Source organism: Motacilla alba, chromosome 15 (genome assembly GCF_015832195.1).
Source record: "Motacilla alba alba isolate MOTALB_02 chromosome 15, Motacilla_alba_V1.0_pri, whole genome shotgun sequence".
NCBI classification, from domain to species: domain Eukaryota; kingdom Metazoa; phylum Chordata; class Aves; order Passeriformes; family Motacillidae; genus Motacilla; species Motacilla alba.
In genome coordinates, this window is record NC_052030.1 from 1936928 (window position 1) to 1951910 (window position 14983).

Below are 14983 nucleotides of genomic sequence, written 5' to 3' on the forward strand. Positions count from 1 at the left end.
CTAAATAAAGCTTTCTCATTCCAGTCACTTGCCAAGGGAAATCCTGGATTTTTACACTCCAGACCACAGTGGTCTGCAGTGGGTGCTCCACTCCTGCTCCCTTCTCCAGCTGCCTGAAGCCCCCTCCTTCCCTCCCTGCTGACAGCCTCAGTGTAACACAAAAATGGAATGAAACCAGGGTGTGGAAAAGGAAGGCAAGGAGCAGGAAAGAGACAGGAACTCTTCCCAAGGCATCTGAAAACAAAAACCCCCCCACAGTTTGGCCAAATACTCAAGAGCACAGCACAAAAAGCAGCCTCCTCCTAAGGGTGCTCATTTGCCCTACACTGCTCAGGATCCCTCACCAGAGAGGCTCAGGGATGGTTTGGGATTTTGGCTTGCTTACTGGGGTTTTTAGGTGGGATTTTTGGGATGAGTTCCCCCTGATGCCATTGATGCAGCACAGACTGAGCTGGGCCTTGCTGAAGAGCAGAAGTTTCAAAGGAAACCCAGCTGGCTGAATGTCAGATTATGCTTTTTTTCTGACCTAGAGATGGGGCAACTGAGAGGTGTTTTAAAAACTTCTATTTTTAGTCTCTTGTGAAGGGTGAGACCATACAGATATTATAATTCACACTACCACCATTAGAAGCTAATTACTTCTTAATTAAAATATAGTATAAGTGGTTTTGACTTATAATTTTTACCACACTATGCTGTAAATGTCTTTAAACTAATCATCTAAAATTACTCTTCCTAAGTCTTACTACAATATATTTTTCATAATTCTTTTTCTCTGAAGTATCTAATCTTATTTATAAGACCATCCTTTGAAACTAGTTTCTAGTTCTATTTCTCCCTCAACAACATCTATCTTATTCCATAGTATTTCTAAGTCAGTATTTCCTATCTCAAAGTTTACATACAGATACATACTATGTAAACCTTCTGTCAAACTTTTAAAATTCTTCACAAATTCATTTCCCACAGCTGAACAATAATCCCTCTCTTCAGCCCACAGAAGAACACAAAGCAGCATCAGATTATTGCATTGAATTATTTTCTCTCTACTCTCAAAAGCAGGGAAAGAAGTCCTCAGCATGAACTCTTTTTTCCTTAATTACAAAGGTATAAAAATCTTCTCAGAAAATAATTACAATACCTGGTTGGGCTCGTTCAATAGCCAGCCAAAGGTTTTGATGCCAAAGGCTGCCTCGTGAGCAGCCACATCGAGGCAGGTGACAGGCTGACCATAGACAGAGTGGAGGATTCTGCCAGGAGCTTCTGCTTTCAGGAGATAGACAATGTCCTCTGCAGCTGCCACTGCCACTGGGCCCCCCGTCACATCTGGAACCAGATTAAGGAAGTTGACCTAAAAAGAGCAGACTTTTTATTTTATTTTTTATTTTATTTTATTCTAATACAGTCAAAAATTCTTTTGCATCGCTAGTGTCACATGCTGAACTGAACAAACTACTCATGTGTGTCCAGAATCATCTCAGCTATGGATTAATTCAACAGAAAGACCGAGCATCAGCTTATTTCTGAACTGTAAGACTGACTTAGCTTTGGAGGGGGGATTAATCAGGAGTGGTTTAAATCACTTCACACCCTTTAACTGCACAGCTTCCTCCTACAGGAGAGAGGCTGCAAGACTCTATTCCTACACACTTCCTTCCCCTTTCAAACAAATGCTGATACTCTGAGACAAAATAAAACTTCAGAAAATGAGTTTTAATTACAACTCAAAACTTCAGTGACAGAAGGTGCAACCTAAAGAAGCTGCATGAGTAGTTGCAGTTTCACAAGTGACACTATTAGTCTGCCTGCAATATCCTGCCTCAGAATTAATCAGACAGTGTGGATCTGGAATGAGACCTGGAGTTTCAGCTCCAATTCTATGCGAGAAAACTGATTTACAAAATGAGCCAGCTTAGTTTACTGTTGACAAAAAAAAAAACCAAACAAAAAAAAAACCCAAATTAAACCCAGCCAACCTCCTGCACCATATGGATCTGTGTTCATTTTCACTCCTAGTTTAAGCCAGCAGGTCACCCTTGCTCTTCAGGGATGGAAGACTCACCCTGAAGCTGCTCCAAAGCCAGAGCCTCGAGCTGGTAACGCCCTGATCTAGTTCAGGCTGTAAGACTTTTGCAAGAACCATCCCAACCCTACCAACACCACTTAGTGGATCAGGAGCTCCTGTAACAAAGGAGAGCAGCTTGGAGACTCACCAATTTCTGGATTTCAAAGGTTCCTGGGGTTTGCCAGAATCCTCTGTCATCGGGGCTCTCCACCCTGACCTGGAAGCCGGAGGCCGTGGCCACGGCGGCGCCGCCCGGGGCCAGCGCCAGGGCCTGGATGTGCTGGTTGTGCTGGAAGTGATGGATGGGCTCCCGGCCCAGCAGCAGGCTCCAAACACTGACAGTGCCTGCACACGGGAAACGGGCACTGGGGTTAGCTCAGCTCTGCCACAGCCTTCAACGAGCCTTTCAACAGCTGCAAATCCAGCTGGTGGAACAAAGGAACACACGGGGAAGAGACGGGGGCAGGACACCTGAACTTCAGGATGCTGTGCTTCCTCTGGCCACGGGTGCACAGGAGAAATCACGTGCTCTGGCCTGAGGCTGAAGGAGGGGAGGTATAGATGGGATATTGGGAAGGAATTCCTCCCTGGGAGGGTGGGCAGGCCCTGGCACAGGGTGCCCAGAGCAGCTGGGGCTGCCCCTGGATCCCTGGCAGTGCCCAAGGCCAGGCTGGACGGGGCTTGGAGCACCTGGGACAGTGGGAGGCGTCCCTGCCATGGCAGGGGTGGGATGGGATGAGCATTAAGGTCCCTTCCAACCCAAACCCATCTGAGATTCTGTGATTCCAGGCTCTATTGCTCTGTACCTAATTCCTAATTTCTGACTGTCCAATAACATTAGCAGCTACCTTGAGGAAGACTCTTTGACTTCTCCCACATCCCCATGTTCAGAGATCAGACGTACACACACCTGAAATTTTGACACCTGAAATTTTGACACCTGAAATTTTGTTCTATTATAGAGAGGCTCTCAATTACCCCAAAACCAGTAAGGAAGAACACATGCTCTAATTTTAAGTCACTTTGCTGCATGGTTCACAGAATCACAGAATATCCTGAGCTGGAAGGGACCCCCAGGACCATCCAGCCCAGCCCCTGGCCCTGCCCAGAGCCCCAACAACCCCACCCTGGGCATCCCTGGCAGCGCTGGCCAAAGGCTCCTGGAGCTCTGGCAGCCTCGGGGCCATGCCCATTCCCTGGGGAGCCTGGGCAGTGCCAGCACCCTCTGGGGGAAGAACCTTGCCCTGAGCTCCACCTAAACCTCCCAACACAGCTCCATTCCTTGGGTCCCGTCCCTGGTCACCACAGAGAAAAGCTAAAGAATACAAATCCTAAAGAATAAAAGAGTGTAAGTCAAAAGAAAACGTATTTGCAATTGCATTTTTGCCAGCCTGGCTCCCTAATTCTCTATTTAAAAGCATCATAATCTGAGTAAGAGCAACCTGAGGCAATCAGGAGGGAACAGAAGGGAATTGGAGCCTTCTGGGCCACCTTTGCACTGAATTGAGAAGCAATCTTCCAGCGTGACAGGCAGGGCTGGAGAAGCCTCCCTTGCAGAGGAGCACGTTAATGATGAAATGATTAATGGCAGCTCTTCCTTCAGAAGGAGACATAAAAGCCCTGACAGACAGCTGTGGATGGGCACCACTGCCAGTTTGCAAACACTCCTCCCCAGTCCCAGAGGAGGTGAAGCAAGAGTGTGGTAATGAAACTGCACATAGTGAAATGGTAGCTAAATGAGTTTAAATTGATTTATGGTAGCTTTTGTAAAGATTATTTGGTATCTGGAAAGTGCTACCAATGTGAAATAATGCAGATAATCCTTAAGATCCCTGTCTAATGGCACTCCCACTGAATATTTATATTCCTCACCATGGGAATGAGTACCATAATGGGGACCATTTTTGTTTTATTAGGGATGAATATTTAAATTAATCTGCTATTTGCCTAAACAATTAGCCGCCTCTGTTTGTTTACACAAAGCCAAAACTGCAATTAGGCTTCCATCAGAAAGATAAGTCCCGACTAAAACTGTCCCGACGGAGTCGTAAGGGCTCCGAGCAGAACTTCCCAAAATGACTTCTTAGCATAATGGTAATTATGTTAATTGCTTGAAAGGTAAATAACTGCTGAACTGGGTTTGCAAAACAGACTGGTTGTGCACAGTTTAAATCCAGTTAACAAATCCAAGTGGGCAGCACGGGCTGCACCCCCTGCAGCCACGGCAGGGCTGAGCTGGGGCTGCTCCTCCCCAGAGCACAGGGATGGGGAGGTCTCACCTCCAGGAGAGATGGTTCAGCCAGGCAAAAACCCCAGCAGCGACCAAGTGGGATCAGACACAGGGAGCAGAACTGGACTTCTGGGTCAGACCATGGATTTGGCTGCCAGGCTCCTCCAAGCAGGAAGATTTTCAATTTTTGTTCAGCAGAAAATTGATCCAAATTAAAAACCAGGTTCATGAAGGGGAAAAGGGAGGCTGATTTGTTTTCAGTGAAGCCTTTTGTTTACACATCTCTGTGATGAACATTCCACTGGGTTTAACAGTGTCTAAATGGATGAAAGTTCTGAAAAATTAAAAAAAAGAAAAATATTCTGACCAAAGGAGCAAACTGGGAAACCCAGAGCTCAGGGTTCTGCTCTCTAATTTTGAGCAACAAGCCAAGCCACTAATTATTATTATTATTATTATTACATCTCAAACATTACAAAATCTGTCCAAAATAAAATATTTTAACGAGGCAAACATAGTGTGCAACATCTGATACGTGATATGGGCAATATATTCCTGATAATCTAAAAAAAAAAGTGACTTGTAAGGTCACAAATTCACATGTGAGGAAGGAGCACAAAGTAAAGAGTAACCTGGAGAGTTCAAAGAATATCCTGAATTGGAAGGGACCCACAAGGATCAAGACAGAAAGAAAACAGAAAAAGCAAGCACTGCACTGGATTTATAAATAGGTAAAGCTGCTACGAGGGCTAAAAGTGCTGCTCAGAATATTCTGCATTTCACTGCAGAAACAACAAAAGGTATTTATGGGTGTGCAAGTCCTTGCAGCAGTCAATCACGTTTGGGTAAGAGCAAAAAATCCCACACCATTCCAGTTCAGGTTATTAGCGTAGCACTAAAAAAAAATCAGGCAAAGATTTAGCAGTGCAGATGAGATCACTGCTCTCCACAGTCTGTCTTCCTGCCTCCAGCACTGCCCAGCACCTCATTTCCACAGCAATTCCTCTGCTGAGGTGAAGTTAAGGTTGCAGCCATATGTTATCTTTTTTATTTTTTATAATACTGAAATCTTACCAAGTGTTAGAAGGTCATGAAATGAAAATTATAAGCAGTGGTTTCACAGCACGCTAAAATCTGCACCATAATTGTGATTATTCCAACTGAACTCTAACAGTAACTGCCCACAATTATTTAGAATTATGAGCAAACTGGAAAGTCATCATAGCTCACAAGAAGAAGTGCAAGAAGCTGCTGCTGCTGCAATGCTGACATTCAAAGTGACAATCACTGCACCAGCCAAAGATTATCACTTTGCCCCAGACTGGACAAAAAATTCAACTCCCAACCCATACATTTCTGAATTTCTGATGAAAGGTGCATTTATTGCCATTGACTCCAGACTGGAAAGTACTCGGATAGAACATTGAGCAGGAGGCTGTTCTGCCTCAGAGTGCAGTGCTGATCCTGACTGAACTCCAGATTTTGGGAGCATCACCAGCCTTGCACAGCTCTTGCTGTGTCAAAGGTGGGAGGCTGGAGGCTCTTCTCTCTCCACCAGCAGTGCTGGCAGCACGAAAGACATCCTGCAAAAGCAGCTGTTACATCTGTTTTCACACAGGTTTTTCTCTGCTATTACAGGCAATGCATTTGCTACAAAATGAAACAAACCCAAGTATCTTTTTTCCTTTAAAATCCCCTAATCCTCCGACAGGGCAAGGCAGCACAACCACAGAGCAAACAGTGCTAAATCTCATTTGTAAATATTATCCTGGCTGTGTCTGGCAGTGTCACACAGCCTGTCTGAGCCCCTCCTGAGCTGGGCACAGCTGGCACTGCCCACCTGAGCTGCCAACTCGGGGAGCTCGGGATGGGAGGGCTGGATGTGGGTGTGGAAGATCCCAGCTCGGATCCTAAAGACCCTTTGCATCAGCTCTTCCACATTTAAACCAGCACTTGCTGTCAGCTGGTGGCTGCTGCCAGCTTTGGAAGAGATGTAAAGCAATCTACATGTGTATTATCTGAAAAAAAAAAATTTAACTCCAAAATTTTGTCTGTGCTGGAGCAGGGAATCCAAATGTGCTCCTGGTTTCCATGCTCATCCCTTCAGCTTCTGAACACACCAGCCTGGGAAGGCCAGAAGGTGCTGAATTCACACCATCTCCATGGTGCTGGTCCTGTTTCAGAGTTATGGTCTTGCCACCTTGATTTAAACAAAATAAAACTCTATTTCACCTTCTGAAAACCCTGGAACTTGATGATCCTTGTGGGTCCCTTCCAACTCCAGCTATTCTATGGCTTCTTACAAGTGGTTTTTTTCACTCCAAAGTGGGAACATTAATTTATTTCCTTGTAATTTTTAGCTATATCATATCTCAATGAGGTACAAGCAGTATAAGAAAAGCATGGGTGGAAATGAGCACCAGCCTGAAGCATCAAAACTTGTTGCTGTGAATTTTTGAGTTTTTCCCAAAAACACTTCTAGTTGTGTGTTAGTAAACACTAATTTAACCTTAGTAGATACTTGAAGTTCATTAACCAACATCTTACATTTAATTTTCACTTCCAGCAGGTCCTGAGGGTACAAATAGTGAGAGATCAGACCTCAGTGACAAAAGCCTTTCACTCACACTACCATTACCACACTGGTTCCCACCAAGCATTCCCAGATTTTACCTCCCCCACCCTTCTTCCAGGGATTTCCACACAACACCATCCCTGGACAGTCCCTCAGAGAAGGCACAGACCCTGCTTCATTCCCAGTGTGGGGAATGGGATGACTGGGATGGGAAATCACACTCCACTCACCCAAACCAAGAGATCTGCACCCACAGCCACCAATGGGAATAACCATCCCAGCCTCTGCTCCTGCAGTTTTCTTCTGACACTTTTTCCTTCACTCCAGCCAGCCTGGAATGCTCCTGCTCTCTTGGAGCACATCCCAGCACTCAGGGAAAGGCACCAAACCCATCGCTCTGCAAAGAGGGTACAGAAGGGACAACACCCCCCGGCAGCTTCAGGGGCATCAGAAAGGACAAGAGCACAGAATTCCAAAAAGCAGCACTGCCAAAATTCCCCTCCTGGAGCCTGCAGCAGGCAAGAGCACCTCTGATCCCTGCAGCAACCACCCTCCTGTGCATCCTCCGCAGCTTGGGAAGGCCAGCAGCTCCTCACAGTGGGCCTGAGGGGGTACAAGCAGGGCAGCAGGGCCGTGTCCCCCCACTGTGCCTGCAGCAGGGTGGCCGTGGCATCTAAAGGACAGCAGGAAAAAGTTCTGTTCTCCTGTTGCTGCACATTGTTTGCCAGTCAAACCATGCAACTCCAGAGCGCAGGGGGGAGAGGGATGGCTGAAGCAGACTGCTGTTTCCCAAAAGCTGTGGCTCCCAGCCAAAGGCAGGCAAGCATGGAGCAGATGGAGTCCTGGCAAGGCCTCTCCTGTCCCTGCATTAGCAGCATCTGCTCATTACCCAGAACCCTCGCCTGCTTTATCTAATGCTCCAGGAAAAGCATTTTGATTTGATTCATTTCAGTTCGGTAACGTGCAACACAATTAGTGGTAAAATCAAACTGGAGCACTGCCAGTGCTGACAATAGGAAACAAGGCAGAAGAAATATGAGGCCAGTGGGTTGGAATTCAAAAATCACAACTGTGGCTCGAGTTGCCAAGTCCCGTTGCCCCAGGTGTACATCCAGTGCCCCCACTGAGCGCTGGCACGGGCACAGGGAACTTCATTTGCTCCTCATCCATTCCTCCCTCCTCTCTCTGTCCCTGCAGCTCGAGGATGGCACCAGCAGGAACCTCCACCACGAGCTCCAATCCCATTTTCCTGCAGGGCCACCAAGGAGCGACAACCCGCTTTGGACAGGGCATCCCGGGGGGACAGCCTTGTGTCCTTGCAGTGCCTGGGGAGGAGCTGGGGAGCAGAGCAGGGCAGGCAGTGCCTGCCAGCCCTTCCCTGGGATGGGGAGCCAAGGCCAGCACGGCGGGAGCCCTGCGGGACCGGGAGCAGCCGATGGTGTCGGGGCGAGCCAGGGATTCGCCAGGGAAGTCTAGACTGCCTGACAGCACCACCTCCAACACGAGCAGATGGTTTCTCTGGGTTAGTCAAACTTACAAACAAAGAGGAAAGGGAGCTGGAAAAGTACAACAAAGAACAATCAAACACATTATCTTCAAAGCCGTCCGCTCCCTCCCCAAAATTGAAAATAACTCTCTCCAGCAAACTGTAAATATGTGCTTTCGGCTTGCAGTTAGTAAACACTGCTAAAATGGGTCTTTTTATTTCCCTATTCCCATAGAAACTAATCTATTCTGACCAAGGCTTCTCAAATCAGAGTAACTGCCATATCACAGAGCCTATTAAAATCTCTACCCAAAAGAATAAAAGACGCCGAGCTTTATGCAAACTAGTTCAGTCACAGCACTGACAGCAAGGGATATGACAGGCAAAAAACCCAGACAAATTATTAGATTAGTCAGTGGGAAACTAGAAAACAAACAAAAGACCCTCTGCTAGTCATTGTTTGGAACACTGGAAAAAAAAGCCAGCACTCAAACCTGTGTTAGAATTTCCTATGACTCCAGTAAATAATATTAATAACACCAGATTTGCTGTTGTCAGAAAATGTTGCCTATTAACAATTTCTACCCACAGAAAACCATCCTGGCATGATCCAAGATAGAAAATCAGCTAAGGATGTTGAGAATCTTAAAACACATAAAGCATGTAATTTACTTCTAAAATAAAAGTATGGATTAGGGATTTTGTTTGGATTATCCACCTTCTGTTTTGTTTTCACCTGTAGACACGCCAGGATCAAAGACAGTATGTGTACAAGGCTCTCAAAACTTACAAATATTCTTTATTTATACCCAAGAGACGTTTTAAGTATCAAATTTTACATTTTAAAGATGATGGGAGTGGAGTTCTGCCTGAGCCCCTCAGTTTAGGATCCCAGTCGGCCGGTACTGTCCAAACCTGACTTTTTTAATTGCTGTTCCCACATCCAGAAGATGTTGGTCTCTGGCTCTTGTTGTCCATTATAGAAACCCTCTAAGGATATTTAAAACAATGCACACAACCATGATTTTATGGGGGTTTCACTAAATATTAGGTGAAAGCTTTCATTTCTTTAAATCCAAGTATATAATAACAACCCAGCACTGCAAACCAACACTTCAGTGCATCCACACACCATGCCAAGAGCGAGAGGGATGGGGATTAATCAGGCATCCAAGTTTACCACCATCCCCATAACAAAGCTCCACAGCACCCCAAGGGAGTTTTGGCCAGAGGAGAAGGCTGGTGGAAGAATATTTAATATTTTTATAGCAAAACAAGTTATTTGCTTAAGATAGCTTGGCTGGACTACAGCCTGGCACTCAAGCTTTGTGCAGCAGCTCCAGTAGGAATTAAAGCTCAGTTTTAATGGGTGCTATGTTCCAATGCCTCCTAATGCATTTAGGGTTATTGGCCAACTTTCTCACATAAAAGCAAGTGTGTGCGTGTGTGTGGATACACAGGATTACAGACACACAAAAAGCTGAGCACAGCTGCTTCATTTTTCTAAAGCCTTTCTTTTTTTTTGCTGTTGCTGTAATAGGGAGGAGAGTAGTGCTTGCTCACCGTCCTCGTGGGCAGCCACGGCCAGGGAGCTGTTGATCCTCACAAAGGAGACGTGTGGCAGGGCTGCAGCCCCTGCAGGGCCTGGCACTGCTGCCAGCACGGGGGCTGCGTAGTCCCAGGTGCGGGTGTCCCACAGCCTCACCTCCCCCGAGCTGTACCTGCAAAACAAGGGCAGCTGTCACCCCACCTGGGAAATGAATTATAGGGAATTTTTACAGCTTGATGGAAGGCTTACACAGAGCAGTAAGAATTGTTTTCTCTTCTTCTCTCTGTGCTTCTCCAGCAAAAATCCTGGGGGAGAAAATTATGTCTCTCTCTGTTCAGAGAATGTGAATGCCACAACATGGTATGGATCTGGATGCAAACTGTGCACATAATCATAGTTATAAAGAATTTGAAGGATTGTGTTGTATAAATTTATCTGACCTTTCAGAGTCCATCCACAAACAACTTCAAAAACGTAATCATTTCACAAATCAAATTATAACAGAGGATAGATCATAGTTAGATGACTTGTTTAAAACATAGTTTTACCCCTTGACTAAAAAACTTTACAAAATAAGTTTATATGCATTGATTGTTACAGTGACAATGGCAGTGCCTTGTACACCTCACTGTGCACAGCAAACAAGACACAAAGCCATCAAAGAAGTTTCTTCTGTTCAAGAGAGAGGGGGAAATGTGGGAAATGGATTTGGAGAGAATTCTCCAAACCTGACAGAAGGCCCACACAGTGTGCATCTGTAGGCAAAGCTGGAGATGAGAAATGCTGAGTTAGGAATGCCACAGCATGGGACAGACATTGTGGGAGAGAAACGGAGCTGGAAACAAGTTTCAAAGGATGGCCTCACAAATGAGACTGGATACTTTGGAGAAACAGAACTGTGAAAGATGCACTGTAGTGGGACCCATGAGGGGTTATTTTAGATGATTGGCTTTAAGGCACTTACAGCACGGTGTGGCTAAAGCTGATAGGTTAAGAAACACTAGTGGTGTATCATAATTAGAAAATAGTCAGCTTCTGATTGTGATGGTGTGATTGTAACATCTGTATTGTCCCACCTTTCTCATGAGACTGAAAATGGAATAAAAGTTCTTCAAACACCTCTCAGTTGCCCCATCTCTGGGTCATAAAGGGCATAATCCAACATCAACACCCCCACAGCACCTGCAAGGAGGTGGCTGCAGCAGAAGGGAGGAAAGAATAAGGATGGGTACAAACAGCTCCCAGACTGATCCTCCCTCAGCCCCCTGTGCACAAAACCATCAGCTTGGCCCATTTTAGTCCCAGTTATTGAATGTGGCACCAAAGTCTACCAAAGCAGGCAGGTAAACTGAAATTGGAGCTACAAGGAATGGTGTGGCCAGCAGGAGCAGGGCAGTGATTCTTCCCCTGTGCTCAGCACTGGTGAGGCTGCACCCTGAGTGCTGTGTCCAGTCCTGGGGCCCTCCGTTTGGGAAGGACATTTAGGGACTGGGGTGTCTCCAGAGAAGGGAAACAAGGCTGGTGAGGGGCTTGGAACACAAGTCCTGTGAGGAACTGTGAGTCCTGTGAGCTCCTGAGGGAGCTGGGATTGCTCAGCATGGAAAAAAGAAGGGTCAGGGGTGACCTTATACAGCTCCCTGACAGGAAGCTGTAGCCAGGGAGGGTTGGTCTCTTCTCCCAGGCAACAACTGACAGAATGAGAGGACACAAGTTGAGCTAGGGGAAGTTTAGGCTGAACATCAGAAAAGAATTATTTACTGAAAGAGAGATTGAGCACTGGAACTGTCTGCCCTGGGAGGTGGTGTATCATTGTCACAGCTTTCAACGAAGGGATGGGACCACAGTTGGGCTAAGAAGGATTTAATGCTCAGATAAACATCAGTCTCAGAGGCTGTGAGATTTCAGAGGAGCAAGCAATCAGCCATAGCTCAAAATGGTCACGAGTTCCTTGTCACAAGACAATACAGAACTTTCTAAGCCAATGAATAGATGCCACAAGGTTTATTTTGCTTTTCTAACCTATCACCTTTACTTACTTCTACTGCACTGAGGGTACTTTTGTCCAATAGGCCTCTGTCTCAATTGCACACAGATGCTTCTATTATAACTTCTAACCTCTCAGCTCACTCCATACAACCCCACCCCTACACTCTAAACCCTTCACCACCTTATCAGTGCAGTTTCTCACTTACTTAAGGCATATTCTTACAACTATAGAAACATAAGTTTATTATTTTTCTGCTTAATGTCTGTGTATTTTATTTTTACATCAATCCAAACTTTTTCTAAGGCTGCAGATCAAACTCTTCAGTGGCTGTGGAAGTTTCTGGGTTTCCAGTTCCCACAGTGGTGGAGTCACTGTCCCTAGATGTGGCACTCAGTGCCACGGTTCAGTTGATGAGGAGCTGCTGGGTCACAGGTTGGACTTGATGTTCTCAAAGGTCTTTTCCAACCCAGTCCATTCTGTGACACACAACTGAGCCACTGCTATCAGTATTCGCTCTGCAAGTAGCACACAAGGAGAGCCAGGCTCAAGAGGAAAAAGGAAATCAGGAACAAGCCTAAATTACCTCATGGCAAAAGTTCAAACTGGTTCTTTTCAGTCTTTCAAGATTTCTGGTTGTGTTAAACCAGAGCATTTATCTATGACCACACAAGCACCCACCCAACCTACTGCTCTTTATAGGAAGAAATTTCTTTTTGTGGAAGAAATTTCTTGATGTCTCATCAACAGATCAATTTACTTACATCTCTGAAGACTAATTAATTAATTGATTCAACTAAGTGTTGTCTTCAGAATTAAGGCAATGGTTCATTTTTTGCAGCAGGCTCACTAAAATATAACAAAAACTGTAATTTAACATCAGCTTGTAAATGAGGAAATAAAGAAAGAGAACTAAACTTTTCAGATTATATTGAATATATCTGAATGAAAGAAGGTTGTTACACAGCAAACAATGGATAAACTGCTCTGGGCCACTATGACCACACAAGAGACTATTAAAGGAAAAAAAAAATCACAGAAAAAGCAGAGAAGCTTCTACAACTGCTCAAACACCACAGTTCTATAATTATTTAAGGCCAGTTTTGACAAAACTGTGATAATTAACACTGTCAGATGTCACACCCTGGCATAGCTGACACTTGGATTCTTTTGGGAAATCAAAGATGCTTCCTGCTCTGTAACCTGTGTTGTTACTGTGTTGTTACAGGGTACCTGTTACTATCCTGACTTTTGGGGGAAAAGTATTATGGAGGAGTGATTCTTACAAGCCTCAGAGGTCTGGTGTTTGGGAATCTGGCTGTGTTTATGAGGAAAAAAACAGTTAATTACAAGAAAAAGAAGGAAAGGAAGGTTTAGGGGACGTGGGAGTTGCACTCAGGTTTCCCAGTTCTCTGGGCAGTGCCATGCCCGGGGCTCCTGGTACTGGGAGCAGATCCCTCCCAACATCTCCTGGTGAAAAGGCTCCAATTTACAGAAGGAACTGAAGTGCCCAGGGGGGTGAGGAAATCAATCTGTCAGGCAGACAGAGATGCACATTAATTCCCTGCACTGATCAGGAAGAGAGGGAAGCCTGTCCTTGTCACCTGCCTCCCCTGCTGTGCCTTACAGGGGAGCACCCAGGGAAATGAGAGAACAGGGTGGGACACTTCTCCCTTTCCCTCCTCTGCAAATGAGGCCCAAACCCCTCTGAATCCTGCTTTCATTTCCAATTTACAGCAGCACAATCTAACAAGAACAGGCCAAGAAAGACGCTTCCCCAAAGCAAAATGTTTCACGTTGGATTGGACACGGAGAGCACATCAGATCACAACAAATCTCTTCAGTTTGCAAAACTGGAAAGGGCTCGTTTTGCATCAAAATCTGGATATAAACCACAACAGGACAGGTGATTGCACAGATCTGCTGCAGGCCCCTTCAACAAGAGGCACACAATGTTTTGGAAGCATTTTAATTTTGAAGTGATTTTTGTTTCCTTACATTAGGGTTGGCTGGGGTCGTGTTTTTGAGCTTCTCCTGACTGCCAAGAACAGCAGATTCCTCCCAAGGGAAGCCAAAATTCTCTTGTCACTGAAAAGTGATTTCCAGGGGAGACATAAAACACTGGTAGACTGGACAGAACTCAGTGACAGAATATTTGTTTTCATCTCTAAATAAACAAGGAAGAACAGCATCTCCTCCTAGTGTAGGTCTCACACAGTCCAGGCTGGAGATGTAAAAACAAAGACTGAGAGAAGGAGAAAATGGCAGGAGAAGAGGAGAGATCCAGGGCTGGATAATTCTCAGGGCACATTGCACCTGGTTTCCACACACAGCCTGGAACACAAGGGATCCGCCAAAAATAACAATGCATTGACTGCAATCCTGGAATTAAAGATCCAACATCACAGCACCACAGTAAATCCTTACATTATCTCAGAACTCAATCAAGTCAGAATTTAGTTTGAACTGTTCTTTGCTCATGAAGAACCACCTGAACCACCTCTGAGCCAAGCTCAAAGTGGATCAGCACCACCAAACACTTCTGGCCATTGGTTTGAAATCAATTTGATGATGAAATTCTGATGTGTTTTTGCTGGGAGCTGTTTGGCAGGGTCTGCACCAGCCCACCCTGCAGCCTCCTCCTCCTCCCCTCCCTGGTGGATCAGTTCGTGCTGGAGAGCTCCCACTCCTGTGCCATGAAGCCACAGCCCTTGCCAGGACCTGCAGGACACCAGAGTTTGTCCAGTTGTGCCCAGGGGGCTCTGACACTGCCCAGCAATCCCTGAGAGCATCCTGGGCTCCTCCACTGACAGAGACCAGGGAGACTCCACGTGCCAGGAGAACCCTTCAAGAGCCCACCAAAGCTCCCAGCAGTGCCAGCACAGGAAAAGTTCCTCAGGAAGGTTCCCAAGGCTTCCTGTTTCCCTCCTCCCCCATTTCTCACCATTCCCATCCTTCCCAGGGCAGTCCCACACAGCAGAGCTGAAGGATTGGGAGAGATGTTCCACAAGACCATGGTGGGATCATGAGTGGAGCCGCAGGTCTGGGCAGGGAACCAGCCTGGGGAAATGGGAGACATAAACCAGCTCCTCCT

At 45.9% G+C, this 14983-nt stretch overlaps 1 protein-coding gene across 2 annotated transcripts in view; it reads right to left on the reverse strand.

Moving 5' to 3' along the window:
• Positions 1-14983, reverse strand: part of FBXW8 (F-box and WD repeat domain containing 8) — a 48191-nt gene that overhangs the window by 20752 nt on the left and 12456 nt on the right. For both annotated transcript variants that reach the window (XM_038152412.1, XM_038152411.1), the window contains exons 4-6: positions 9920-10077; positions 2214-2410; positions 1142-1351 (exon numbers count right to left, since the gene is read on the reverse strand). In XM_038152412.1, coding sequence (XP_038008340.1) covers positions 1142-1351; positions 2214-2410; positions 9920-10077 — 565 coding nt within the window. The remainder of the gene's footprint in view (positions 1-1141; positions 1352-2213; positions 2411-9919; positions 10078-14983) is intronic.